General features: G+C 56.5%; 1 protein-coding gene across 5 annotated transcripts; it reads right to left on the bottom strand.

Annotated features, from left to right (window-relative positions):
- Positions 1-9381: 9381 nt before the first annotated feature.
- On the bottom strand, positions 9382-26571 carry MDFI (MyoD family inhibitor). Of its 5 annotated transcripts, none has more exons than XM_055389600.2 (5): positions 26307-26571; positions 24755-24841; positions 17335-17517; positions 13748-13972; positions 9382-10309 (listed from the first exon to the last, which is right to left on the bottom strand). In XM_055389600.2, the coding sequence occupies exons 2-5, from the start codon at positions 24828-24830 to the stop codon at positions 10053-10055; spliced, it is 741 nt and encodes a 246-aa protein (XP_055245575.1). In that variant the 5' UTR covers positions 24831-24841; positions 26307-26571; the 3' UTR covers positions 9382-10052. The 5 variants fall into 5 exon arrangements, with proteins under 5 accessions (XP_055245575.1, XP_004044040.1, XP_055245578.1 ...); XM_004043992.3 differs by lacking the exon at positions 26307-26571 and adding an exon at positions 24928-25135; XM_055389601.2 differs by having other exon boundaries at positions 9451-10309; positions 17335-17512; positions 26307-26389.
- Positions 26572-26776: the final 205 nt, after the last annotated feature.

Genomic DNA, 26776 nt, shown 5'->3' with positions numbered 1-26776 from the left:
TGCTAGGCAGCCCCCTCACCACTGTGGTTTTAGCTCTTTCCACATGGTTCTGGCTTCTGGGCTCTGGTAACACCTAACACTACCTCCTCCTGTTTTCTCCCTATCCCTTGTTGGTATTGCTAATCTCTGGGGTGCCTCATCATACCATTGGCATCTTGGTTCTTCCATCATTCATGTAACCTATTCCCTGTATTAACAGCCTCCCCCACCACACACACACACACACACACACACACACACACACACACACACACACACACACACACACACACACACACACAATTTGGAATATGCTGAATTGTCCTAACTGGCTCCAACTGATAGATTCATCATCCAAAATGGAATACCCCCTTTGGCTAGAGTTTTAGGAAAAGATCCCCAAGAGGTGGCAGGCCTCCTTTATGGCTCAGCCACACATCTGCAGTCCAAGTTCAAGGTATTATCAAGTTCAGGGATGCCACATTGTCCCACTTCAAGGGGCACCATTCATATAGAATTGAAGCCCTTCTCTGGGTAGCAGGATTGCTTTCACTTAATATACTGGCAAGATGCAAGGCAGATTTTAGTAGGAAGACTCACTTGGGGCCGGGCACGGTGGCTCACGCCTGTAATCCCAGCACTTTGGGAGGCCAAGGTGGGCAGATCACCTGAGGTCAGGAGTTCGAGACTAGCCTGGCCAACATGGTGAAACCCCGTCTGTACTAAAAATACAAAAATTAGCCAGGTGTGGTGGCAGGTGCCTGTAATCCCAGCTACTCAGGAGGCTGAGGCTGGAGAATCACTTCAACTCAGGAGGTAGAGGTTGCAGTGAGCCAAGATGGCGCTGCTGCACTCCAGCCTGGGGGACAAGAGTGAAACTCTGTCTCAAAAAAAAAAAAAAAAAAAAAAAATCACTTGGGGCCTCTGTCTTTCGGGGAATGAGATGTGTCTTGAGCATCTGTTTTTGTTTTGTTCTCCCAATGCTTCCCTGCTTCTTCTGGAACAGTATACCCCACACTTTGGGAGCTGCTCCTGTCCTCCTCCATGTGGTTCTGATGAATCCATCAATTACCAAAGCTCCTTCTCCAGCAGAGGTAAACAGATGACCCAGGCTTGACCAATCAATGTATCCAATGAAACACTGATTCACCCAGAGGATGGGCATGTGATCCCAGAGAGCCATCCAGCATGCTGTCCTGGGATTGAGAAACTATGCAAAGGGTCCTTTCTCTCACCAGGGTTGCCAAGATCTCTGGTTTCTGTTCACCTTGTTTTCTTCCCACCCACCAATGTGGAGGAGATCTATCTTCAATAGGAGACATTGAGGCTATCGCACAGGGAATCTCAGAGTTGAGACAGAAGGAAGAAGACAGAGAGAATCCCAGTGGCACTGGGTCCCCAGCTCCCATCCTGATTCCTGAAGCTCTTTCTTTAATTTTACAAATACCAGAGTGTTCCTTCCAGCCATGAGCGCCAATGAAGTCCTTTTGTGCTTAAGCTGGTTTGCACAGGATTTCTGTCACTAACATGGTAGACACAGGGCTCTCTGAATTCCTTACCAGGAACGTGAGACTTTAGGACAACCCCTCCATTCATCTCACAGAGAAACTAATGCCAAGAGAAGGGAGTGCATCAGTCAGTATGTTTCTAGCTACAAATAGTAGAAAACCCAATTAAAGTGGCTTAAGAATGATTCTATCACAGGAAGTTCACAGGTAGTGTGGCTCCAGGGTTGGCTAATTCAGGGGTGAAGGTGTCATAAGGAGTAGACAGTTTTCTTCTTTCCACTCTGGAGTTCTTGGGAGCTTCTCTTGACATCCTAGACTGGCTCCCTTCAATAGGTCCAAGGTGGCTTGTTCTGTCTGGGTTATGGACAACAACCACTTAGGACAGAAATGGGAATGTCCCTGTCTGATGTCCTAGAAGCCTCTGGAGAGTTTTACTCTTATGTTTCATTGGCCAAGATGGTGTCACATGCTCATTCCTAAACCAGGCACTGATGGGGGGATGAGACCACCATGGTTGGCTTAGAGCAATCGTGGTTCATCCCCTGGAGTTGGGGTCTGCTCTCTTTGAATCTCATGGCTGCTTGGAGAAGAGTAAACTAAATCAGGGGTCTGTTAAAAAAAAAAAAAAAGGAAGAAGGCGAGGCACAGTGGCTCATACCTGTAATCCCAGCATTACGGGAAGCTGAGGTGGGAGGATCCCTTGGGCCCAGGAGTTCAACACCAGCCTGGACAACATAATGAGACTCCATCTCTACAAAATATAAAAAAGTAGCTGGGTGTGATGGTGCATGCCTTAGTCTCAGCTACTTGGGAGGCTGACGTGGGAGGATCACTTGAGCCTGGGAGGTTGAGGCTGCAGCATCACTGCACTCCAGCCTGAGGAACAGAGAGAGATTTTGTCTCAAAAAAAAATAAAATAAAATAAAAAAAGAAGAGGCAAATGGCTGTTGGGTAGGGTAGTTGAGACAGCTAGCTGTCCCCTCATATCTAGTCACCCTTTCTTCCACAGTAATAGAAATTTCAGCTGGGCATTTGGCCACCCAGAATAAAGATGACATTTTCTAGCCTCCTCTTATGGTTTGGCTATGTCCCCACCCAAAATCTCATCTTGAATTGTAATCCCCATAATCCCCATAATCACCACGTGTCAAGGGTGGGACCAAGTGGAGTCAATTGGATCATGGGGGCAGTTTCTCCCACGCTGTTCTCGTGATAGTGAGTGAGTCTCCCAAGATCTGATGATGAGCATGTAAGCATCTGGCATTTCCCCTGCTTGCACTCACTCTGTCCTGCCACCTGTGAAGAAGGTGCCTGCTTCTCCTTTGCCTTCTGCCATGATTGTAAGTTTCCTGAGGCCTCCCCAGCAGTGTGGAACTGTGAGTCAATTATCCTTTAAAAATCTTTTCTTTATAAATGACCCAGTCTCGGGTATTTCTTCATAGCAGTGTGAGAATGGACTAATACACCTCCTTTGCAGCTGAACGTGGCCATGTGACTAAGTTCTGGCTAATGGGAAGCTCGCAGAACTTTCACACAGTAGGTTCCAGGAATCTTCTTGAAGAGGGCTCTGACATGAACCTTCTAAACAGGACAGGGGCTGAAACACACCTTCTCTATGTGGTTTGTTCCCACGTTCACCTCACACTGAAGCTCATCCCCTGTGGCTGGCCTGGGTAGTAGAGTCCAAGGGAGAGGAGGTGGGGAGGGGCTCTGTGGCAGACCCTGGGGCTGAGTCCCCAAAGGTAGCCCCCTTTCTCCCTGCCCAGCAGTGAGTTGGGTTTGTCTGGCCATCAATCATCACTCCCCTTAGTGGGTGAGGGCAGGTTCTGCCAATGCCTGCCTGTTCGCTGGTCCTTCTCAGGGAGGGGCACCCTGGCCCCCTTCTGCCTCTGGGAGCTTTTCTTCCACAGCCCAGCAGGCTAGGAGCGCTGGAGAACACTCCCTGCTGGGAACAGTCCCCAACCGGCAACCATGGGTTTGCTGTGTAAATATCGCAGTTCCCTCAGAAGCACGTGTCCAGTTGCCCACAGTGGTAACCAGCTTGATAACACTCCTCACTCCCCTACTGGTGTTTCCTGGAACCCCCTCCTAAGCAAATTATTTGCACTTCAATTCTTGTCTAGAGTCAGCTTCTGGAGGAGTCCAACCTAAGATGGAATATGATCCAGTGTGGGCAAAGATGTAAGTAGAAGCCTGTTGGGGCTTCTGGAAATCGTTCCCTCCCTGCTCTGGTAAAAGGTGAGGGAGGAGAAGGCCCCCTTTTCCATCTGTCTTTTTTTTTTTTTTTTGAGACAGAGTCTCGCTTGTTGCCCAGGCTGGAGTACAGTGGTGTGATCTCGGCTCACTGCAACCTCCGCCGGGTTCAAGGGAGTCTTGTACCTCAGCATCCCAAGTAGCTGGGATTACAGGCATGCACCACCATGCCCAGCTAATTTTTTGTATTTTTAGTAGAGACGGGGTTTCGCCATGTTGCCTAGGCTGGTCTCGAACTCCTGAGCTCAGGCAATCCACCTGCCTCGGCCTCCCAAAGTGCTAGGATTACAGGCATGAGCCACCACACCCAGCCCACCTGCCCTTTTTGTTCTCGAGGGATGCCATGTGTAAAGACACAATGCTTGGGGCTGTAGTAGCCATTTTGTGACTAGGAGGGGAGCCATGGACCACATTCTGGGCATGACGGAGCAGGAGGTTGGAAGCCAGGATCCTTGATGGTGTCTTGGAGTTTCCTGATCAGCTCAGGGCTCACCCACTTCTGCATTTCTAGTTAAGGAGACAATAAATGTTCTTATAGTTGAGGCCATATTTATTTGGGTTCTTTGCTGCTTGCTGCCGAGCACATCAATATTGATACAAGCCTTGTCCCAGAGGAGTTACCTTTGAAATCAGGTCCTCCCACTACTACCTTGAGCCCTTGGGGTAGAGCGGGAGGCAGAGGGGGGCACAGGCTTGAACTCCACAGGTGGCTGAGGGCCAGGGGTCCTGGACGGGAGAGGAACATGGGGGCAGCTAGTGTCTGGGGTCCCAAGAATAGGGGATGGGGAGGGCAAGAAGGTAAGTCCTCCATTAATCCGGGCCAAAAGGACCATTGTTATTGTTATTATCATGAAGCATCTCGAGGCTCACACTCGTCCTGGCCTGGCTGGGCCCCCCTAATGGTCCCATAAATCCCAGCCATAAAGAGTAATGGGGGGAGACAAATGAGATAATTAGGAATAAATCTCAGCGCGGTCTCTATTCATCAGCGTCCCTAGAACTGGCCAATCTTCCGAGCCATTAGCCAGGTCCTAATTAATGCTGAGCTGCCCAGCTCTGCGGAGGCTCCATGCCTGGGAGGGACCCGGGCTAAGGGGCACCACTGCCCCCACAGCCCGCAGCGGGCGACCTTGGGAGGGGCCGGGGGCTGTGTGCCTGCAGCCTGCTGCTTCACCTTTCCGTCTCCAAGGGCCTTACTTTGTCCGCACCCTCCTGTCTGCCTCCTTGTCTCTGTCTCCTTTTCTTCATCTTACTCCATCTCCCCGACTACCTTCAATCCTGTGTTTCTCTCTTACCAGATGGCCGCAGTCTATGTTGTTAGCTATGGAAGATCTGAGTTAGAAGGAATTGTGGGGCCACCTGTAAAAACTCTCCACCATCTGTCCTTTCTGCCACCCTGTCAATACCTGGGCAGGGACCTAATCTACACCGGCTCCCCCAGAACAGTCCTTGGAACAGGGATGACCCCTGCCCTGCCCACCGCTGTGGTGGTCCATCTTTCCTGGGGCAGTTCTTGCTAGCAGAGTATTCTCTTATTCCTGGAGCTGGGAATGCTCTTTCTGTTATGTCTGCTTCTCGGTCTTACCCCTACCTGCTGGAGGCTGAACATAAGCCGCACTCTCCTCCTCAAGCTCCAGGTACTTGAAGGCCATTCTTGCCTTCTCTTCTCCAGCCAAATGTGCTGAGCTGCACTCGACAACTTGAGGTTTCCAGCTGGGTCTCCTCTACTCAGGGACTTCTCTGTACCACCCATGGTAGTCTGACCCCACGGTAACTTCTGTTGTTTTAATCTGTTAGCTTTCCCCTCGTTTTTCTTATAACACCCCTACCTCTTTGGGAGGTTTCCCTTCCTTGATTCTATCAGGGTCTGGAGGGGTGACCAAGTAGCCCACTCTCCCAGGCCACAGAGGCAGCACACGATGAGGCCTGGCCAGCCGCAGCCCTCCGTCCCCTGGCACCGTGATTGGCTCAGGGATGAGCCTGTTGATGTGCGGGGCCAATCAGAGTGCCTCCCTGGCCTTTGCTATGTGGCCCCAAGGCAGTAGAACTGAGACGGTGCCAGGTGGACCGTGTGTCTACCCCTTCCCACTCCACATGTATCTGTCTGCAGTAGGAGGAAATGTGCCCCGCACCCAGAAAGAAGCAGACCCAGAGATGGCAGGGATTGTGAATGGGACGGTGGCTACGGCCTGGGGAAAAGCGGTGAAACCAGGTGAGAGGCAAGGAAGGGCTGGGAGATGCCTTTTCTCCAGAGGAGGCTGAGGTGATAAAACGGCTGTGACTGCGGATGCCATCCCATACCGTGTGTCCTCACCAGCCTAGGAAAGTCAGAGCACAGAGGAGCATCTGCACAGAGATGACAAGGGACCGGGTCTGTGAGCTCTGTCCCCATGACCCGCTACTCCCCCACTGTGACCTGAGCCTCCTGTCCCTGCTTCTCCCTCACCTCTCTTTGCCCAGGGCCAGACCCAAGGACGACTAAGCTGTTTTCCAGCTCGGTCAACAAGTGGAGTCCCGCTGCCCCCTGCTCAGCCCTGGGATTGTGTGCAGCAGTTGGCCTGAAAACCCCAGAGACCAGCCCCAGCCCCCACAACTGGACCATCACCCTGGGGAGCAGGTGAAGCTGTTGAGGGTGATGGCACGGGGCAGGGGTGGACCTGCTCAGCCCAGTGTCAGAACTGCTTAGCGGTGTTCTGTCCTGGCAGCTCTGGAGCCATGGAGGCCACGGGGCCTGAAGCTCAGTTTGCCCCGCTCTGAGTATGAGAACAGGCTATGCCAGTTAAAGTTCCAAATACAGGGAGAAGCTGATGGAGACTATGGAGGCAGAGGGGTCCGGCTGATTACCCTCCCCTCACAAACCAGCCCCTGGCTCAGCTACTTGCTCCGCCGTGGGGCCACCCCTCTTAGGTTTGGCGCACAAGATCACTGAGTGGTCATGGACAGCACTAGCCACAGATGGCTAAACTTGGCCTCACCACCTTCTCTCCCACAAGCAGGGGGTGCTTGCCTTGGTTTAGACAACCCAGGGGGCGGGGTGGCCTCTTAAGATGTCTCCCAGGCAAAAGTGGCCTGATCTGCTGCTCCAAAGATGAAAGAAGACTGGAGAGAGGCAGGTGTTCCCTGGACACTGTGGCCACCATTACGGCTGCAGTCTACCCACTCTTCCGTCGTACACACAGGGAACTAAGGCCTGGGGAGGAAAGGGCCTCTTCCCCGGGGCCCACAGCACAGCCAGGCCTAAAACTGTCTCCTGGCTCAGCCCAGCCATTGGAAAGCAGAGCCTGGGAGCCTGTGGTAGACCATGAGGAGAGGGACGGGCCCAGAGCCAGGGCTTTTGCCATTTGCTGCCCGGCAGGGATGAGGGCCACGTGGGCAAAGACAGGGAGGTGAGGAAGGCAGGGCAGGTGTGGGACGAAGCTTGAATGGATAGGCATGAGTCTCCACAGCCCAGCCTCAGGCTGGCCAGGGGTGGCGGCGGCTGCAGGCTGTGAAATGTGTGAGTGTGTGTCTGTGTGTGGGTAGATGTGGTGTGAGTGTGTGTGTGGTGCGGGTGATGGAATGCATGAGCCTGCGGAATGTATGTGAGTACGTGACTGTATGGAAAGTCTGTGTGAGTGTATGTGTGTGTGCATACAGGTGTGAAGTGGGTGTGTGTGTGAGTGTGTGTGTGTGTGTGTGTGTGTGTGTGTGCTGGGGGGCTGGCTAAATCCTTCCCCTGTCCCGCCCCAACCCAGCTTAGCCTCTAGGGTTTCAGCCACTGTCCTAAAGAAAACAGCCTGGAGCCTGCAGCAGGAAATCGCTGTTTGGATTGCAGAGGCGCCTCTTCCTGCCACAGCCCTGCGGAGCAGGGAGGGCCAGGAGCAGGCCTTCCTGCCCACCTGGACCAGATATCGAGCTGGTCAGGAGCCCTTTCATCCCCTGATCTGGCCTCCCTAACGCCCTTCAGACCCCAGCCTTGAGGACTGAATGGGAAACCCTCCCACCGTTGTCTCTCGAGGGCAGTGGGAGAAGTGGATGCCCCTGAGGTTGAATGAGCCGAGGCTGGAACACCCTCACAGAGGAAAGCCGGGCAGTCCAGCAATCCCACATTCACGAACATTCTGCCGATACAGCTCATTCATGCAAAAGGGTGTGCCTCGCTCAGCCTGGTTTGTACCAGAGCGCCTGAGAGTGGATTAAGCAGAGCTGGGGGTCCCTGGACTGTGGCGCATCCATCCAGGGCAACTCAGCCAGCTCTCCGTGTGCTGGGAAGAAAGCTCCCCAAGACATGGCCAGGTGGGAAAAACAGGGTACAGTACAGTGTGTACAGGATCCTCACATCTTCGTAAAAAAAGAAAACACATACATGTAAATGCTTGTGTGTGCACAGATTAGACTTTCAAACCTTCCGTACCTTGGGCAGGCAATAACTAAGAAAATATATAAAAATACGCACAAATAGATACATGAGTGCTGGGGGTGCCTCGGGGACCCTCTACCGGCTTGATTGTGAGACCCCAGGCAGGTCCCTTCCTCTCTGTGTCCTGAATTTCTTGTGTGCTCTCAGAGGTCAGGAAACCTTGAAGATGGTGAAGTGAGGCGTGTGTGCGTGGGGATGGAGTGGGGAGGGGGTGGGGGACTAGTTTGCGTTGCCTGTTAGAACCTCCTCCTTCTGCTGCAATGAAACCCACTCCCAAGGCCATAGGCTGCTCCCTCCTGTGACATTCCTTAAGAGAGTTTGGATTTCATCTGGCCCTTTTCCCCAGTCCCCACTCCTTCCTTCCAGAATCCCTCGGAACCACTCCAAGCCTTCATTCCTGGAAGCAGTGCCCACTAATACCCCTGCAGCCCCCGTCTGAAGGCCTTCATCAGCTGAGTGTTCTCCAAGTTGCCCTAACTGTCTCAGAGCCTCTCATGCCCCCTGGACCTCTCCTGGCCTCCCCCAGGTCCAGGATATGTGTGGGGGGTGCTAGTCCAGCCGGCCCCCTACATCAGGGTCCAGCTGCCCCGAGGGCGGCCCTGCGGTCCTCACAGCCGCCATTGCTTCTCAGGCCCTTCCCTCTACACTCCAAGGCCGCCCCACAGATGGCCGTAGGGGCCCATGCAGTCCTGACAAGGCTTCCTTCTTTCTCAGACGCCTGGCAATAGGGGGATGCCTGAGGCTGGGTGTGTGACCCCCCACTGGGCCTCCAGTGAAGCCCAGGGGCAAGTCTGGGCTGCCCCAGGCCTGGAGTAGCCCCCTCCCAGGCACCCCTCTGGCACTGTCATGGGCATCACCTATGCCTTGGAGCGACTTCATGGGGAAGAGCTGGAGAAGCTGAAGTCAGCAGGAGATTAATTAATCAAAACCCGAACACATCTGCTGTTAATTAATTCCATGCCAAGGTTAACTCTTCCCTCTGGGCTTCCCCTCCCTTTGGTGGGAAGAGGGAAATAATGGTGGGAGACAGCACCCCCTTCACCTTCTTCCCTTAGTGGGAAACATGAAGAAGGGAGGGGAACGTGAAGGGCAGGGCAGTTTCTGGGTTAAGAAAGCAGAAGAGGCAGGGCCCCCAGAGGGCAGGGCAGCCTCGTCCATGTGGGTGCTTTTTAGGGGTGGTAGGGGGCGTTTGCTTTTGAGAGTCAGGGTCCATGGCAATTAGTCATGAGTCCTGAGGAAATCTGAGATGGACAAATATCTTTATTTACAGCAACAGATAGAACAGACCCTCCCTCCCTTCCCTTCCTTTCACCTTCCAGTATTTTCCATACTGTTCCCCTTCCCGCCCCACCCCAGGCTCTCGCCTAGCCCTGCCCTCTGGGGTCACTGCGTGGGTTAGGCCCCCACAAAAGCCTAGGAAAGGGGACTGGAGAGGGCTGGCTGAGGGTGGGTGGGGCGTCTCTTTTCACATTTTCCTGTCTTCTAAGCCTGGGGTGGAGGAGAGAGGCAGGCACCAGGAGCAGGGAGAGGTAGAGAGCTACGGCCCCACCGGCCCACCCTCCCCAAGTAACTTTCACAGTGTTCCGCAGCCCTGGCTGCCCCCTGCGGCCCCCACCCCAGCCCTGCCCCTACGTTGTCCTGTCAGGTCCTCAGCAATGTATGAACCTGGTAACCCAGTAAAGAGTTCAGGCTTCTCTGCCATGGGCCCACCACCCACGGCTGAGGAGGTGGCCCCTCTGAGTGCCCCCCACTATTTTCAAGGCTGGGGTTCTGAGAGGACATGGGTGGGTAGGAGAGGACCAGGGAGAGGGGGCTTCTCAAGCCTTGGGTGACAGTCCTGGGCCTGGCCCCACTCAGAGGGACCCTGCTGGAATCTGCAGGGGCGCCAGGCTGGCTTAGCCCCCGACAGAGGCTCAGGAGGAGAAGCAGAGCCCACAGCACTCCATGCAGATCTCCAGGCAGTCCGCGGACTCGCAGCAGGCATCCAGGATGCCGCAGTCCAGGTCGCAGGGCAGGTCGCAGTCGGCACACTCGCCAGAGCCACAGCAGCAGCAGCAGAGGCACGAGTCCTCCGAGCTGCAGGAGCCGCAGGTGGCGCAGTCCAGGACGATGTTGCACAGCGTCAGGAACTCGCAGAACAGGCAGGACAGGATGCAGTGGACACAGCAGTCTGTGGGGTGGCGGTGGAGAGGGGGACGGGCGAGAGGGGGGAGGGATGAGCGCGTGTGAAATAGCCAGGGGTGTGGGGGCCCGCGGCAGCCGCAGCAGCAGGGACGCTGAGTGTTCACTGTGTGCCTGAAGCTCCATTTTCTAGGTGATGACCCCGAGGCACAGACAGTTAAGCACATCGGAGTGGGCAGTCTGGATCATCCTTGTTCTTAGCCACCCTCTGTTTATTTGTTTAACCAACATATGGAGTGATACACGTTCTTGGCACTGTTCTGAGTGCTGTGCATGAATTACATTCATTTAGGCCTCCAATGACTCTATGAGGCAGGGGCTTTTACTAGCCCCACTCTACAGATGAAGAGACTGAGGTTAAGAGAAGTCGGCCGGGCCCAGTGGCTCATGCCTGTAATCCCAGCTCTTTGGGAGGCCGAGGTGGGCGGATCACCTGAGGTTAGGAGTTCGAGACCAGCCTGGCCAACGTGGCGAAATCCCATCTCTATTAAAAATATAAAAAATTAGCTGGGCGTGGTGGCACACGCCTACAATCCCAGCTACTCGGGAGGCTGAGGCAGGAGAATCGCTTGAACCCAGGAGGTGGAGGCTGTAGTAGTGAGCCGAGATCACACCAGCCTGGGCAACAAGAGCTGGACTCTCTCTCAAAAAAAAAAAAAAAAAAAGAGAGGGAGAGTAGTTAAGTCTACACCCAGAATCCTACCACCTGGCTCATCTCTCACCTGGACACCTTCGACAGCCGGCTTACTGGTCTCCCTTTGACCACTGCCACCTGGCATCTCCACTCCACACCGCAGCCAGAGGGATCCTTTAGAAATACCTGTTGGATCCTGGCCCTCCTCTGCTCAGACCCCTCCCATGGTTCACATGTCGCTTGTGATAAAAGCTGAAATCTTTGAAGTGGCCTCTGAGGCCCCCTGTAGTGTGGTCCCTGTGCCCTCTTAGTTCTCTTCTCCCACTCTTCTCCTCCGGATCACTCAGCTCTGGCCACGCCAGCTTCCTGGCTGCTCCTTGGCCATGCAGGCGCTGATTCCTGTGCCTGGAACAATCTTGCCACAGGCACGTGCTTGGCTGAGTCCCTCATCTCCTTCTTTGCCCAAATGCCACCTCTCACCGAGGCCTTCCACCACCCGCTTCAATACCGCAACCGGCTGGCTCTGCCTCACACTCCCTGCCCGGCCCTACCTGACTGCCTTCTTCTTCCCTCAGAGGACATCGCCTCCCACTGTACTACACGGTTCCCTCATATTCACTGTCATCTCCTTCTACCGGATATGTAAGCTCCAGCAGGGCAGGCATCTTTGCCCATTTTGTTCAATGAAAGATTACAAGCCGCTAGAACAGCACCAGACACACAGAGGTGCTCAGTGAATAGAATAGAAATGCATGAAGCTGCGCTGGGCACCAGCTGGGAGGTGGTGGAGCTGGGACTTGAATCCAGGCTGCTGGCTCTAGAACCCACGTCCTGCAGCCCTCCGTGTGCTGGGGCCAGGCCATGGGGCAGAGCGTGCAGCTCTCCTGGCCAGGGGGCCCCCTGGGAGGTTCGCTGTGCTGTGGAGGGTGTAACCCTGTTCTCCTGCATTCCTGTGTGGAGGGACTGGGGTCTTGTGATCTCTCTCCAAACTGGATAGGGTAATTATCTTCAAATGTACATCTAATGAGGTCACCACCTTGTTTAAAACCCTTCAGTGGCTCCCTACTGCTCTCCAGATAGTCTAGGCTCACTGCCTGGTTGGTAAGGACCTCCCAGGACCCCTGCCTGCCAGGAGTCTCACCTTTGGCAGTTCACCCTCCAGCCACACTGGCCATTTCTCAGCTCTGTGCTCATGCTCTCCTGGCTGGAGCCTCCTTCTGGTCTTTTAAGGCATGTTCAGACGTCGCCTCCAAGCCTTCCCAGGATTCCCTCCCCAGATTTCTGGGCTGGTGTGAGTGGTCCCCCTGTGTTTGCGTAATCCTCTGCGTGAGTTTATCATTGCACTTATCACATCGTATGGCGATTACCTATCTACGTCTCTCATGAGAGCTTTATGAGGTCATGAACCAGGTATCCAGCACATAGCAGGTGCCTAGGACATTTCATTTTATTTTTCTTTGAGACAAAGTTTTGCTCTTGTTGCCCAGGCTGGAGTGCAATCTCGGGCACGATCTTGGCTCACTGCAACCTCTGCCTCCGGAGTCGCTGGGATTACAGGCGCCCACCGCCACGCCTGGCTAATTTTTTGTATTTTTAGTAGAGACAGGGTTTCACCATTTAGGCAAGGCTGGTCTTGAACTCCTGACCTCAGGTGATCCACCTGCCTCGGTGGATCCCAAAGTGCTGGGATTACAGATATGAGCCAACGCGCCTGGCCAGGACATTTTAAATGAATAAATGGCTCCTTCATAAATAAGACTGTTGGGACTGGGTTTGGTGGCTCACGCCGGTAATCCCAGAACTTTGGGAGGCCGAGGCGGGTGGATCACCTGAGGTCAGGAGTTCGAGACCAAGCTGGCCAATATGGCGAAATCCTGTCTCTAGTATAAATACAAAAATTAGCTGGGAGTGGTGGGACGCGCCTGTAGTTCCAGCTACTCAGGAGGCTGAGACAGAAGAATCGCTTGAACCCAGGAGAAGGAGGTTGCAGTGACCCAAGATTGCGCCACTGCGCTCCAGCCTGGGCGACAGAGCGAGACTCCATCTCAAAAAAAAAAAAAAGAAAAAAGACTGTTGGGCAGAATCTGCTTTGCAGAGTGGGAAGGTTTCTGAGCATGTTATGTGCAAGTGTGTTTTGCAGATGCCCAGGCCAGGGTCCCTTCACATGGACAGGAATCACTGGAACATTCTGAGGTAAAGGTCAGGCCATCACTGAGCTCAGGCAGCTGTTGGCCATGTTCAACTGATGGCCGGTGAGGAGGGGACTGGCTGCCCCCGTGGCCCTGCAGAGGATCTTTGTGTTGTAGGCGCATCGGCTGGCTGGGTGTCGGGATCCTCTGACCTCCTACTGCACCTTGCAGCCCTGCCCTGGCACCATTTTATTCTGCTACATGTTCTTTTTTCCTCCCTAAACAGAAAATTTCTGTTTCCAGAAACAGAGTGGCTTAAGATGGATCAACCCAGGTGGCTCCGTTCCTTGTCACAGCAACTCTGGGAAAGCAGGGATGGGGAGGGGTTTTGGGGGGGGGGTGGGGAGGTGGCCTTGAGAAGGCAGGTACACCTTTACCCAACAGGTGTACTTTGCAAGGTTCTAAGATTTGGTCATGCGTCAGGTTCCCTGCAGGGCTTGTTAAGCACCACCAGAGATTCCAATCCAGTAGGCATGGAAGGAGGCTGAGATCCTGCATTTCTAAGAAGCAGCCTGGTGAAGGTGCTCCAGTGGGCCCATGTGTCATGCTTCGAGGAACCCGGCTTTGGAGGCCTCTCCCAGGGAGAGATGGGATGGGTGCTTACCTTCCTGTGCCTGGAGGGGGATCTGGGAGGCGGTGGATTTGCTGCTGCTCTTACTCTTCTTGCTGCCCTGGCTGGCGAGAGATGGGTGTGTCTGCAACTTCCGGTGGGCCTTGGGGCCACCCAGGGCACCATTCCCTGCCCGTCTGGTGCCACCCAGCTCTGAGGGGTGGCCAGAGCCATTCGGCAGAAGTGGGGTGCAGCCCAAGGGGTTCCCCTGAGGCTGGCCTGGAGAGATGAAGAGAAAAGTGTGATGGGAAAAGGGTGGGGGTCATTCAGCCCCCAGAGCTATGCTCGAATCCTGCCTGCTGCATTCTTACACTCTTACACTGCATTCATACACTCCAAAGCACCCAGCCAGACCTGTATCCTGCAGATGGGGAAACTGAGGCCCACAGAGAAGAAATGACTAGTCCAGAGCCACGCCATGAAATTGAGCTGGGCCTAGCTCCTGACTCTCAGTTCAGTGCTCAATCCAGAAATGACAGATGTATAAGGGCAGGGGTTCGGAGCCCTAGACCTCTCCTTTGTTCCTCACACAAAGTCCATTCTCCTGCTCTTGTCATCCTGGGGTTTTGGCAGAGTGGTGGCAGTGGCGGTGCTGGGGAAGAGGGGTGGTTTGGCTGGGGTTGGGAGCGCAGCAGTGAAGCAGTTAATCTTCACCTCAGCCTCTGCCAAGCCCCCAGCTGTTATTGCCCTTGGTGCACTGGGTGATTTATTGGAAACATCTGTTTGGAGATGAACGCCTGGCTCTGGAATCCAGGGGCTCCTCACTGCAGCCCCTCTACCTCCTGCTCCTTCCTCCTGGTGTCTCCACTCAAGCCTCTGCCCTCCGCACCCCCAACCCCATCCTGCCTCTATGGGCAGCTGGCAGAGAGTTTGAGGAGGGGCCCTTGGGGTCTGGGAGAGGAGGGAGGGAAGAAGGCAAGAAGAAGGGCAGTGGGAAGACCCCTGAAGCCAGGACCCCTGGGTCCCCACTGCAGGCTGAGGGACCAGACTTCAGCTTTATCAATGGGGTACAGGCAAGGTGACCCTGGAGACCCCCCAAACCCCGAATTCCTTCCTGCTCCTCGCTCAGGGATGTTCAGTTCTGGGTGAGAACCAGCTGGCTCAGTTCTGTTCTCAAGAGATGAGAGGAGGTGTGTATGGTGGGGGGAGTGAGGAGGGACTGAAGAGGGGTCACTGAGAGCTCTGGGGCCCCTCAGCTGTGCAGGGGTCCTGACTCCTGGGCAGGACCCTGTGGCCCCAAGGACCCTCTGTAAATGTGGGGCACTTCAGTCCCTCAGGAGCTGGGATCTGGATCCCCATCTCCCTCCAGGCCTGGTCTGTGTATGTGAATTGTGTAGGAGATGTCTTGGGGGCCCTGGAGCCCAAGGAGAGGGGAGGGTGGCCTCGGTGCCTCCCTTGGCTGAAGACGCCGGGTCTTCCAGTGATGGCAGCAGTCACAACATTGCACACTGCCTGCTTCCTGCACGCCAGCCCTTCCAAGTACTTGCTGCTCACGGATCCCCTCAGTATTGCTAGTCTTCTTTTACTGATGAGGAAACTGAGTCCCGGAGAGGTAGAGGTACAGTAAGTTGCCCAAGGTCACACAGCTAGCAAGTGTCAGAGAGGTACAGTAAGTTGCCCAAGGTCACACAGCTAGCAAGTGTTAGAGATTAGGAGCTGGGGCTCAGAGGGCAGAGGCCAGCATGGGGGCAGAGGCTGGGAGACAAGCGACTGAGGAATAAGCTACTACTACCACGACAATCACTACCCTCATAACTGGTGTTATGTACCAGACACAGTGCTAGAAGCTTTAGGTGGAGCAGCTTCTTTTTTTTTTTTTTTTGAGATGGAGTCTAGCTCCGTGCCCAGGCCAGAGTGCAGTGGCGCAATCTCGGCTCCCTGCAACATCCGCCTCCCAGGTTCACACCATTCTCCTGCCTCAGCCTCCTGAGTAGCTAGGGACTACATGCGCCCGCCACCACGCCCGGCTAATTTTTTGTATTTTTTAGTAGGGATGGGGTTTCACCGTGTTAGCCAGGATGGTCTCGATCTCCTGACCTTGTGATCCGCCCGCCTCGGCCTCCCAGAGTGCTCGGATTACAGGCGTTGAGTAGGTGGAGCAGGTTCTTTAGGCATCGCAATAGATCTACTACTGGCCCCATTTCACAGATGAGAAAACAGAGGCCCAGAGAGGGGAAAACTTGCCAAAGGTCCTCTAGCTGGGAAGTGGAGTGGGGAGGGCATGAAGATTGGGAGAAAGGAGCTGAGGACAAGGTGGGGGATCGGGGGAGGGTGGGAAGCAGGGTTCTGGAGAGGCTCCATGCTGGGAGCCTCCAGCAAGAGGTGTGGCTGGTGCCTGCATCTGGGTAAACAGGGTTAAGGCTATGGGAAGTGGCCAGGCCTGAATCATCAGGCCCCCACCTCTTGGCCCCACACAGGGTGACTGGGCCAAGTCCTTGGCCAGCTTCGGTGCCCCTTGCCCTTCTGCCTAAACATGGGCACAGTGACCAGAGGGCGGGAGTGTGCGGTGAGCTGAAGGATCTGGGCGATGTGGACAGACACAGAGCTTGTCTGTGGCCATGGCCGTGGGGGCTGAGTCACAGAGCAAACACTCAGGGCTCACAGACACAGGAGTGTCTGTCCCATTCCCACCAGACCCCCTCCTCCACTGCCAAGGCGCTGACCTCTTTCTCTCAATTCTGCTAGTGGGTGTGCTGGAGGAGACCGAAGGCCGTGCACTAGTGGGATTAGTAAGCCTGACTTCCAGGGAGTCCAGCTTAGCCCCAGATGCCCTGGCTGGAGGAGGCTCCCAGCTCAGCCATGCCAGCTGGGCATGCAGGCAGGCACTGCAAAGAGTGTTGGGCCGGGAGACCTGAGTTTCCCAGCTTGGGACCTGGGTGGGCCGTTCTCTGTGCCTGTTTCCTCATCTCTAAAATGGGCTTCGCAGTAGCCATCCTGCTGCCTCATTGCAGGCTGATTAGGAGTGCAAGTGAGCCCACTCAGGGAAAGAAAGTTGGAAAGTAAAAATGTGTCTAAAGATGTGGGCAAATCTTCGTTAGTTATAAAATGATCCCAGCTGTTGCTTCTCCTGTTCTTGAGGGTGAAGGTGGAAAATTCTCTCCCTCCCCCCAGGACCTCCTTGGAGAACTCGAGCCAAGCCTGGGAATGGAGCTGAATTTTGTTCCTTTCACCCTAGAGCAACTGGGGGCTTCTTCCTTTTACCCCTGATTCCCGGAAGGATGGAGATGCATCAGGCCCTGGCTCCCTGCCCGACCCCAGCCCCGACCCCAGCCCCGACCCCAGCCCCGTAGCTCTCTTCCTGAGGCAGGGAGTGCCTCTCTCCAGGTAGCCGCATGCTCTCTGTCCTGAGCCGTTTTGCCTGGAGCCTGCCCACACTCCCTGCTTCCTAGCCACTTTGCAGTGGAGGTCTTCCCCTTGACAGAAAGCACAGTGACAGTGCCCTTCCCCTTTCTGCTGCCTGTGCTGCCACACTCAAGGTTCTGGCCAAGCGGGTGCACCCATTTTTGCCAACCCATTTGGGTTGAGTTCCCTAGTGCAACCCTACATGTTGCCATCCAACCTCCTGGCCCCCTAGGACTCACATGTCACAGCTTCTGTGGGGACGTCGAGGTCAGTGCTGTCCAGGGCCTGGGGGATGCCAGGGCCATTGCCTTGGGGCATGGGGGTTGCTGCCTCCTCCAGGGAGCCCTCCTCTGGTGCTGCCTCCGCAGGGTGAGTGGATCCTGTTACTACCTCCAGCCCAGGAAGGAGGGATAGGGTCTGGGCTAGGAAAAAAGCAGATGACTGAGGTCCATTCTCCTGGGGCCTTCCTGTTTGCCCAGCCGTGGGCCCCGCCCCACAGCCCAGCATGCCCACTGAACCCTCATTCTTTGTCTGTCTGCATCAGTTATGCAGCCCTTACTCTAGCTGACAACAGCACCGGGCTCCAAAATAGAAAGCTCCCAAACCACAATCTGGGAGTGAGCAAGGGTGTGCATGCATTTGAGTGTGTGCACGTGTGCATGTGGTGTCGGGAGGGGCAGAGATGGCAGAATATAAAGAGAAGTAGGGAGAGGAGGCAGAAACACAACACGGGAGAACAGATGGACGGTCAGCAATGGAGAGATAGGGACAGGCATTGAGAGTGACAGGGAGAATCGAAGGGACAGTGAGAGGTAGAGGTAAAGGGAGATCGAGCATCGGACTGCGAGAGATTGGGCACGGAAAAGGGATCCACAGTGACCCAGTGACAGACAGCCTGGGACGGGAGCGAGACGCAGCAATAGCGCGGAAGTCAGTAATGGAGAGAAAGAGATGGGGCAGGGGCAGAGGCGACAGAGAAGGTAACACTGTGTGATACAGAGCGTGGAGGGAGACAGGGGAGAAACTGGGTCAGAGAGGATGATGGTAGAGGAGTCAGAGGAACCTGGGGGTGAGAAGCAGGGAGGGGCTACAGTCAGGAGGAGGACAAGGAGCCGGCCGGAGCACTGGGGAAGAGGTGAACCGCAGCCACATGTAATTACAGTGGCACTGTGCAGGGGCGGCAGGAGGCAGAAATGGAGCCACCTTCAAACCCACAGCTCCCCAGCCTGCAGGACTAGGGCCCCTAGGCTCAGGGGGAAAAAGGGATGGGGGATGGGAGGTGAGGGAGGGAGGAAGAAAGGGGTCCGAGCTTCCACACACTCAGCCAGGGGTCAGGGGCGGGCCCAGGCTGTGGCAATGAAAGGGTGTAGGGTGCAGCCTGGGCCTCTCATCAGACCTCAGCCTATGCAGTTAGTTGGAAGGACAGGGGTCTAAAGAGGGTGGCCTTCCACCTGCCCCCTCCCCAAATATCATGTTGGGAGAAGGAGCAAGGAGACACAGAAACAAGAGACTCAGAGATGCAGAGGCCAAAAAGCACAGGGAGAGGCAGGACGACACAGAGGGGAACACAGGAAGAGGCAGAGTGACACAGAGGGGGACATGGGCAGACAGGGAGATGATGAGAAACAGCAGGGAAGCCCAAAGAGTACACACCCCACAGAGAGACCAGAAAGAGGCACATGCAGAGACAGAGACACAGAGAGACACAGGGTAGTCTTGGGAATTGAAATGGAATCAATCACAGAGAATAGTGAGGGGTTGACACAGAGAGGGAGAGAGTGGGGGTGGGGGAGAGAGGCAAAGAGAGGGAGATGAGAGATCAAAGAAGAGAGGAGGGAGGTAATTAGAGGGATCAGTGGAGGCTTGGGCATGCAGGCCTGGGGGATGGGAGTTGGAAGCATGCTGAGGAGAAGATCCTGTGGCCCAGCTGCCTCCCTGGGCCCAGAGCACAGCCCTCTGTGGCCATGACTCTCAGTGACCCTCATGACCCTTGTTCCAAGGGGTCTGGTCCCCCACAGCCAGGGGAATGGACGCCCCAGAGGCCCCATGTGGGAAGCACAGAGGGCGGCAGGCCCAGCAGGCATGCTCTCACCTGCCCAGGGAAAAACCACAGGGCTTGCCTGGAGACAGGAGCTGGGGCAATGGGGAGGGAGGGCTGGCGCTCCTAGGATTTGTGCAGGGCAGGAGAGTTATTTGCTGGGAACCCTTCCCGGGGCCCATGGCTCCGCGGAGGCAGGGGTGGGTTCCTTCCAGCTCCATCTGCTCTTTGGGCCTGTTGAGAGCTCCCCTCATAGCTGGGTTAATCATTGGGAAATCAAATAGCTTTTGGACGATCAGAGGATTTGGACAAGGAGGAGCAGGCAAGTGGAGACGCTGGTGCTAGATGGTGCCTCTCCTAGCCCTGAGCCTGGTCTACACCAGCTCAGATATGGCTCTTGAAGGCTAAGACCAAGTTGCCAGGAAAAGGGAGGCTCAGGGTCCTAATTTCCAGGAAACCAGGGGCCTGCCTAGCTCCGGACCCTGGCCTCCAGAGGCATCTTGCTATGGCCCTGGGCCCTGAACTGGGGGACCTGACTCTCCCACAGGGTGTAATGAGACAGAAAGATCTGAGTGAGGAGCAGAAGATCCAAGCCCTACATTCACCAGTTACCAGCCTGGCAAATTATCAGAGTTGGGTTACTGTGCACGGAAAGGGCAGTCCAAATCTCATGCCACAGGGTTTCAAGGAGGAAAGAAAATGCTCATCAGGGGTTGCTCGCGAGCCTTTCACCCACGGCCCTACTACTCTTCCCTCCTTCCCTTCCTCTCTTCTTTCCTTCCTCCCTCCTTTCTCTCTCTTTTTTTTTTTTTAAATGAGTAGTTTGGCTTCTGACTTTTCCCCTTCCTTCCTTCCCTCCTTCCCTCCCTCCCTCCCTCCCTCCTTCCTTCCTTCCCTCCTTCCCTCCTTCCTTCCTTCCTTCCTGTGCTGTGTGGTTTAACATTTATTAAGCACCTACGAGGCACCCAGCAATATGACAAGTATTGGGTATACCCGAGTGAGAAAGACCAGCTCACTGCCTCGGAGTTCTCGGTTAGGGGAGAGGTGGGCCGGTGGCTCTTACATACCCAGAGGTGCAAGAGTTACACTGGCATCTGGAAGAATGGTGGAAGCACAGAAGACGGGCACCTAGCCCAGATGGGTGAGTGTGTCAAGCAGGCTTCCTGGGGCAGGCAATACTCACACTGAGTCTTGACCAATCAGCAGCACAGAGGGGGAGTTTTGAGAAGAGCAGCAGGAATCAAGACCCCCGAGTGAGCCGCTACAGAGCGAGCAAGGAAGCCACATGCTGTGGGGTGGTGTTGAGGCTGGGAAGCCTAGAATGATAGCGGGGCATGACAGGCCTTGTGGTCACTTCCCAGGCTTCCTGCTGAGGTCACCAGGGCTCACAGAGGTGACACTGTGAGTCGTATGGTAGAGAGAGCCAGGACTTCTGCTCCCTGCCCTGCTCCCCCTCCTCCCCGCAGTGTTAGAGGGAGGAAGGCAAGGAAGAGGGTTTAAGGAGCCTGGAGTTCACATCTCCACCTGCCTTACCCAAAGCGTCTCCGCTTTCTGGGCAGCCTCTCCTGACAGTCACCTACAGGGCTGGTGACCTTGGATCTGGTGGGAACAGGAAATTACAGAGTGCAGACCAAGGCCCGAGGAGGCCCATCCCGCAGGAAGCCTACCAGGCATCAGACCGTGGAGGAAAAATGAGGAAGGAAAGAAAACCAAGTCCAATAATCCCGACCTGGAGACACACAGAGGGACAGAGAACCTCCGGAGCCAGGAGGGGCCACAGAGGGGACCCAGCAAACCAGCACGGAGGGCAGAAGAGGGAGCTGTGCCAGATATCTAGACACGGGGAAGCAGAAGGAAAAGGAAGAAGCAGCTGCAGGAAGACCTGGTCTGCAGAGGAGACACTGCCCGGGTGGCCCAGACCCCTAGGTGTGGACTGAGAAGCAGCTCCTGCTTGGAACAGATGGGGCAGAGGCGCCAAGAGCCCACTTTTCCATTCTGTAACCAAGAGACACCGCTGTCCAGCCACAGAGGGGAGAACATCTCAGGGGAGAAACTTCTGGAGGGTGGAAGTGTGGGGTGGGCAGGAGGCAAGGGGGTGGCCAGCAAAGGTGAAGGAGACCCCCCGTGTGGATGTGCAATTCAGGTACTGCAGAAGGTGCCTGCCAAGGGGGTGAGTGGATGTGGCTGAAGTTCTTGCCCTCCTAGTAGGTGCCATCTGCTCACCCAACTGCACACCTGCTCCATCTGACCAAGGGGCTTCCTTTTTCGAATCTGCACCGGGTGCCACACATGCTGGCTCTGAGCAGAAGCCCCCAGCCCTGTGCTCCTCCTCTCAAGGGTGGCTATCTACAAAGGGGAGATACGGAAAGGCAACAGCCCCTTTGCTTCAATACACTCTCATTCCTAACACGGGGTAAGATTCTGGTAAATGCCTGGAGCTCTGGAAAGACTCCCCAGATGGGAATGGGAGAGTCATGTTTAAATCCACAAGCCCAAGAGGAAAGGCCGAGACTCACACCCTCAGCAAGGACTCTGTGGCTTCTCTCTGCTTGCCGTCCACCAAGTTGAGGGGTGGTCCTGGACCAACAGGGAGTAGGGGGGAACCTCTTTCAGGTGGGATGGTTTCAAGCCTGCACAGTGCCCATGGGAGTTTCAGCCAAAAGCTCCCTGGCTGGTGTGGAGAGAGGCCTGTGTTCCAGAGCTCCACGGCCTACTGCCTTAAGTTTAGCCTTCGTCATTGTCTTTGTGGACCGTGGATCTGGGCTTCCCACTTGGAACTCTGACTGTCTCTGGAGAGGGAAGGCCAGAACCTCATATGGTCAGAGAGTGGTGGCTGGAACCCCACACTTCAATCTTTCCTTGGCTTGGCATTCAAGGCCTCAGTCTGGACCTTCAATCTATCAATGTACCAGGATCCTGTGTTCCAGGCAGACTGGCCTCCCCACGGTCTGGGCCATTGCCGGATCTTCTGACCAGTCCACCCATGCTTATATTATTCCTGTTGACCAGAAGGTCCTACCCCTCCCACTCTCCAAACCCAACTCATCCTGGACCAAGCTCAAACTTCATCTCTTCCTCTAGACAGCTTTCTCTGACCCAGTTGCTAAGAATTTAGCTCCAGTGTCCCCTCTTGTTAATTACAATTTGCTAGTGAAATCCTGGCTTCTCACCCAGACTACAGCCCTCCCAACTCACTCCCTTGGAGTGGTGTCCATATTCATCTCTGCATCCCCAGGGGGCACTCGGCAAATGCCTACTGGGGAGTACTTTCTGGAGTTTGGAATGCCCCTGTCAGGGGAAGGAGAAAGAGAAAGAAATGAAGACTAGGGGTGGCATCTGGACCTGAACCCCAAGAAAGTCAGAGAGGGTGGACTCCTTTGATGCACACATGGTTGATGCGAATCCAATGGTCACACTCCCAGGCCACCAAGCTGAAAACTAAAGAGGGCCTGAGCTGGCCAGTTAGTCTGGGACAAGTTGGTTTTATTTTAGGTCTGAAGGCTCCAAATCCCCAGGAAATTCAATTTAGAACCATGAACAGGAATGTGACGCCCCAATGCTGGGCAAAAATGTGCCTGTGGGCTAGGGAGCCAGGCTCCCGGGGCTCTCAGGGGTGGGTGGGGAGGAGGCCATTAGGAGAGCCAAGGGTGTGGGGGCTTGGCCACCTGCCCCTACCAGATCTGCCCTGAGTCCCCTTGTGCCCTGTCTGCATCTGGGGTGGCTGAGGGAGGGGGCCGACTTGCTCCCTGGCTGTCCTGCCAGCAGAGCCCCTGGGGCAGCGCTGTGGCCTTGCTGTTCTGTCAGCACTCAGGGAGTAAAGCGTGGGGGATTCTGGTCTCAAATTCAGGCATCTGTGGGGTTTTGGCTGGGTCTCCTGCGGTTTGGGCTTCCTGGGCAGCAGGCTCATTCTCCCAAGGCGGTGGCAGAGCGAAGCCTTGAGTTATGAAAGCCGCATTGTCTGGCCCAACCCAGGCTGGGGAGGGGGTCTGCTGGGGTGCTGGGGGGCCTCAAGTTACAGCCCAGAGCTTAACCCTCCCAGTTGCCCACGCTGGCCCCGGTTCTGTGCAGTTAGCCCTCTCCTCTTGCTGCTGGAGCTGAGAATGGCTTCAACAAGGAAGGGGATCTTGGAAGGAGGTAGTGGAGGGAGAGCAGAGAAAATGGATAAGGGGAGGGAGAAAGCTGGAGAGAGTAAGAGGACGGGAGAGCAGGAGGCTGAGGAAGGGAGGAGGCAGGAGGGAGGCCCAGCGGGACAGGGAAGGTTCCCAGACACAGAGAAGGACCCTTCCAAGTGCCCTGCCCCCAGCTGTCCCTCTGGGCTGAAGGAGTCCAGTTCTCGGAGGCGCTCATCCTGCAGAAGGCCCCGTTGCAGGGGCCCCACAGAGACAACAGGCAATTTGAGGCTTGGCCAAGATGGGCTGTAGACACGCTGGCCTCATCTATGGCTGTTGGCCAGACATCTTCCACTCGTCCTCACTCCGGTTTACAGGACCCCCTACCTCCACAACTAGGCGTCCACACCAAGTAGGTGGGGAGTGGAGAGGGGCCTCCTAGAACAGGCAGGCAGGCCGGCTTCGAGGGTGCATGTGGAGGCTGAGGCCTGAGAAGGGAAGGAGCTTGTCCAAGGCAAGGCAGGGAGTTCGTGTCAGAGGTTCAGGAGCAGACCTTCATTATTCAGAGTCAAAGAGGGGAAAGGGGGAATGGCGCTGGTGGGGAGGAAGGCAACGACTTAGACAGTGGAGATTCCAATCATGAAATCCGGGTCCATACTCCTGCACGCGGTTCCCCTGGCCCTGAACACATCCCAGAGGTTCCTGACTTCTCCTTGACCCGGACTTCCATTTGGGAGGTTTGGCTTAGGCATCTGGCCAGTGAGGGGAAGGGACTGAGAACCAGGGCCGGCGAGGCCCCTACTCCAAACCCCTTCAGGGAGTCACAAACCGTCCTTGGCATGAGAGGCTCCCCCAGGAATCGCGGGTAGGTTACAGACGGCGCCAGGCGCGGGACGGGGCATTTCACTTGGGCTGTAGACACTGGGTTGGGGTGCGTGTGTGTGCACAGGGCAGGGGCGGCAGGGACTGGCCGGCACGAGAGGGAAGGAAGGCGAGGGAGAAGGGATGGCAAGAAAGAGGGGAGGGGCTGGGTCCTGCAGCCGCTCGCGGCAGACAAAAGTTTTCGGGAAGCGCTGGGCTCTGGTTGGGCTCGGGGAAGGGAAGTAGAGAAAGATTCAGACAACGCCCCCTCCCCCACACCAGGCCCCCACAAATATTTACACACTGGGCAGAAACAGTTGAGACACAAATCCCAGACGGACAGACAGACACCGCGGAGTGTGTGTGTGTGTGTGTGTGTGTGTGTGTGTGTGTGTGTGTCTGGTGTCGGGAGTTGCGGGGAGTTGGAGCCAACTTGGCGCAGCCGCAGCCTCTGTTCAGGGCCCTGCCTCCTTCGCCCAGCCCCCTACTCTCCTTGGACCAAGTCCTCAAATCCAGACTTTTCGTCCCTACCCCCACCAAGCTCCCCGGAACGGTCTCCCCGCGTCTGGGGACGGAGAGGAGAACTAATAACTGGCCCCTTCAGCCGCCCACCCGCCCCTGTCCAGCTTCGCTCGCCACTCCCGGTCCTACCTGGGCCCGGGGCTGCGCTGGGGGCTCCATAGGGCGCGTCGCAGCCAGAGGGGCGCTGGCCGCTCACCTGGTACATCGGCCCCGGACCTGCGGAAAACAGGGCTCAGCGGGCGGCGCCGGAGGCGGGCAGGGGGCGATTCCCCCGCAGATGCGCGCCTCCCACGTCCACTCACTCGTGCGAGCCGCGCTACGCTCTCTTCCAGCCGGATCCCCGCGCGGGGCCCGCCATGCGCGCCTGCTCCGGGCGCCCCTGCCCAGGTCCCGCTGGCTCCCGGGTGCTCGCCTGGCGCCCCCTCCCCTCTCACTCGCTGCTTTCTCCCATTTCGGCGCCAGCTCACGCCGTTCGCCCCTTCCTTCTTCCTTCTCTCCCTCCAGCCCCCCTCGCTCCTCCCCTACTCGCCTCTCCCCTCCCCTCTTCCCTGGCCCACCCTCTCCCCGCCCCCTCCTCGCCTTCCCAGTCGCCCCTCTGCGGGTCCCCTCCCCCGCGCCGGGCTTGGCCCAGCCAGGAGCCGGACACGTCTGTCCGCGGGGCGCCCGAGGCCCGAGCCCCCACAGGAAGCCGGCTGGGCGCGCTTCCTCCGCGCTCTCGGAGCGGGGCCTCAGTCTCCCCAACTCCCTGCTCTCTGAGGCCCGGAGATCCGCGGGCTGCACGTTTTCCTTTGCCTGTCCAAACTCTGCAAAAGTTTCTGGAAAATCAGGAGAAAGAGAGAAACCTCAACCACTTCGTGGAACTGTCTGAATAATTGCGGCCTCCGAATCTCTTTGCCCCAAAGATGGGCGCGATCAAGTTTCTCAGACAACTTTTACCCATCCCCTCGGTCTCCTCCCAGGGTCCTAAGCCAGGGACAGGGATCTGGGCTCCCAGGCCACCCGCCCACAGCGCCAGAGTTGTCTGTCCGGGAAATCCGGTTAGTGACCAACCAGCCTGCCCTGTGCCGCAGCAGCCCAGAGCATCCTCGACCCTCCTGCCCCTACCAGCTGTGCGTGGGAATGTGTGTCAGAAAACCGACTTTGGGGGCAAAGAGAGGTCCTCCGAATTCAGCCCTTCTTTGGGATCCAGACTGAATCCGAGGGCTTCTAAGATGAGGGTTCGGGGAGAAAGGGGAGGGAGGGAGCCTCTCCCGGTGGGGCCAGCCGGGCGGCGCGTCTGGATGGTGAGCCGTGGTGGTAGGAAGGAGCCGCTGCCAGGCAGTCCGAGAGGGTTCAGGGACCCTCAGCGCGACCCCGGAACCTGGTCCCCGAGAATGGGGAAGACTTTGGAGCCTGCGGCTCTCCAGGTGGGGCTGGGCGGGCCCGTGGGATGATGCTCAGGTGGGGCAGCCCCCTGGGGTGACAGCGTCTCGGCCATACTTGTCTAGGGCCGCCTAGGAGCCGCGTCTGGGCTCCCCGCCACGAGGGCCAGTGAGCACACTGGAAGGCAGCGGCGGCACCAGGCCACCTTTTCTAGTCCCGCGTCCAGCCGGGTCTGGAAGTGGAGAGCTGGGACGCAGGAGGCCGGGCGTCCCACCTCCCCACTTCTTGGACTCTCCTAGCCCCCACAGTCGCTACTTACGGCTATCGCAGGTCCTGGGGCGCCGTCGGGGCCAGGACCGGGATGGCCCCCACGGCGCCGGCAGCACTCTCGGCACCCGCGGCCACGTCCCAGCGATGGGCTGGGGTGGTTGCGGCCCGGAGGAAGGTGGGGCGGGACAAGAAGAGAGTGTTCCGCCCCCCAGGCCGGGCTGCTAGCTGCGGGGGTCTGTCCTAGTGCCCCAGGAGCCGGCCGGGATCCGGCTGCTGTCCGGGAGCTCTGGAGAACTGAGCCAACTCCCCCTTCCTGGCAAGGGCTGAGTCACCCGGACGGGACGCGCCCGCGCCTGGGCCTGGCGGCTGCTGCATTCTTACCTGCTTACCTGGGCGCGCACGCTGGGCCTCACCCACCTCCAAAGGCAATCCTCACCGTCTCTCTCCGTTTCCTCCCGCGTATAGGGCCCCCTCCCGAACCCCAGACCTCAGTGCTGCACCCCTCCCCCTGCTTTCTCG

This window comes from Gorilla gorilla, chromosome 5 (assembly GCF_029281585.2).
Source record: "Gorilla gorilla gorilla isolate KB3781 chromosome 5, NHGRI_mGorGor1-v2.1_pri, whole genome shotgun sequence".
Classification (NCBI taxonomy): Eukaryota; Metazoa; Chordata; class Mammalia; order Primates; family Hominidae; genus Gorilla; species Gorilla gorilla.
The sequence above is the reverse complement of the archived record's forward strand: the minus strand, read 5'-3'. Positions and strand labels throughout refer to the sequence as shown.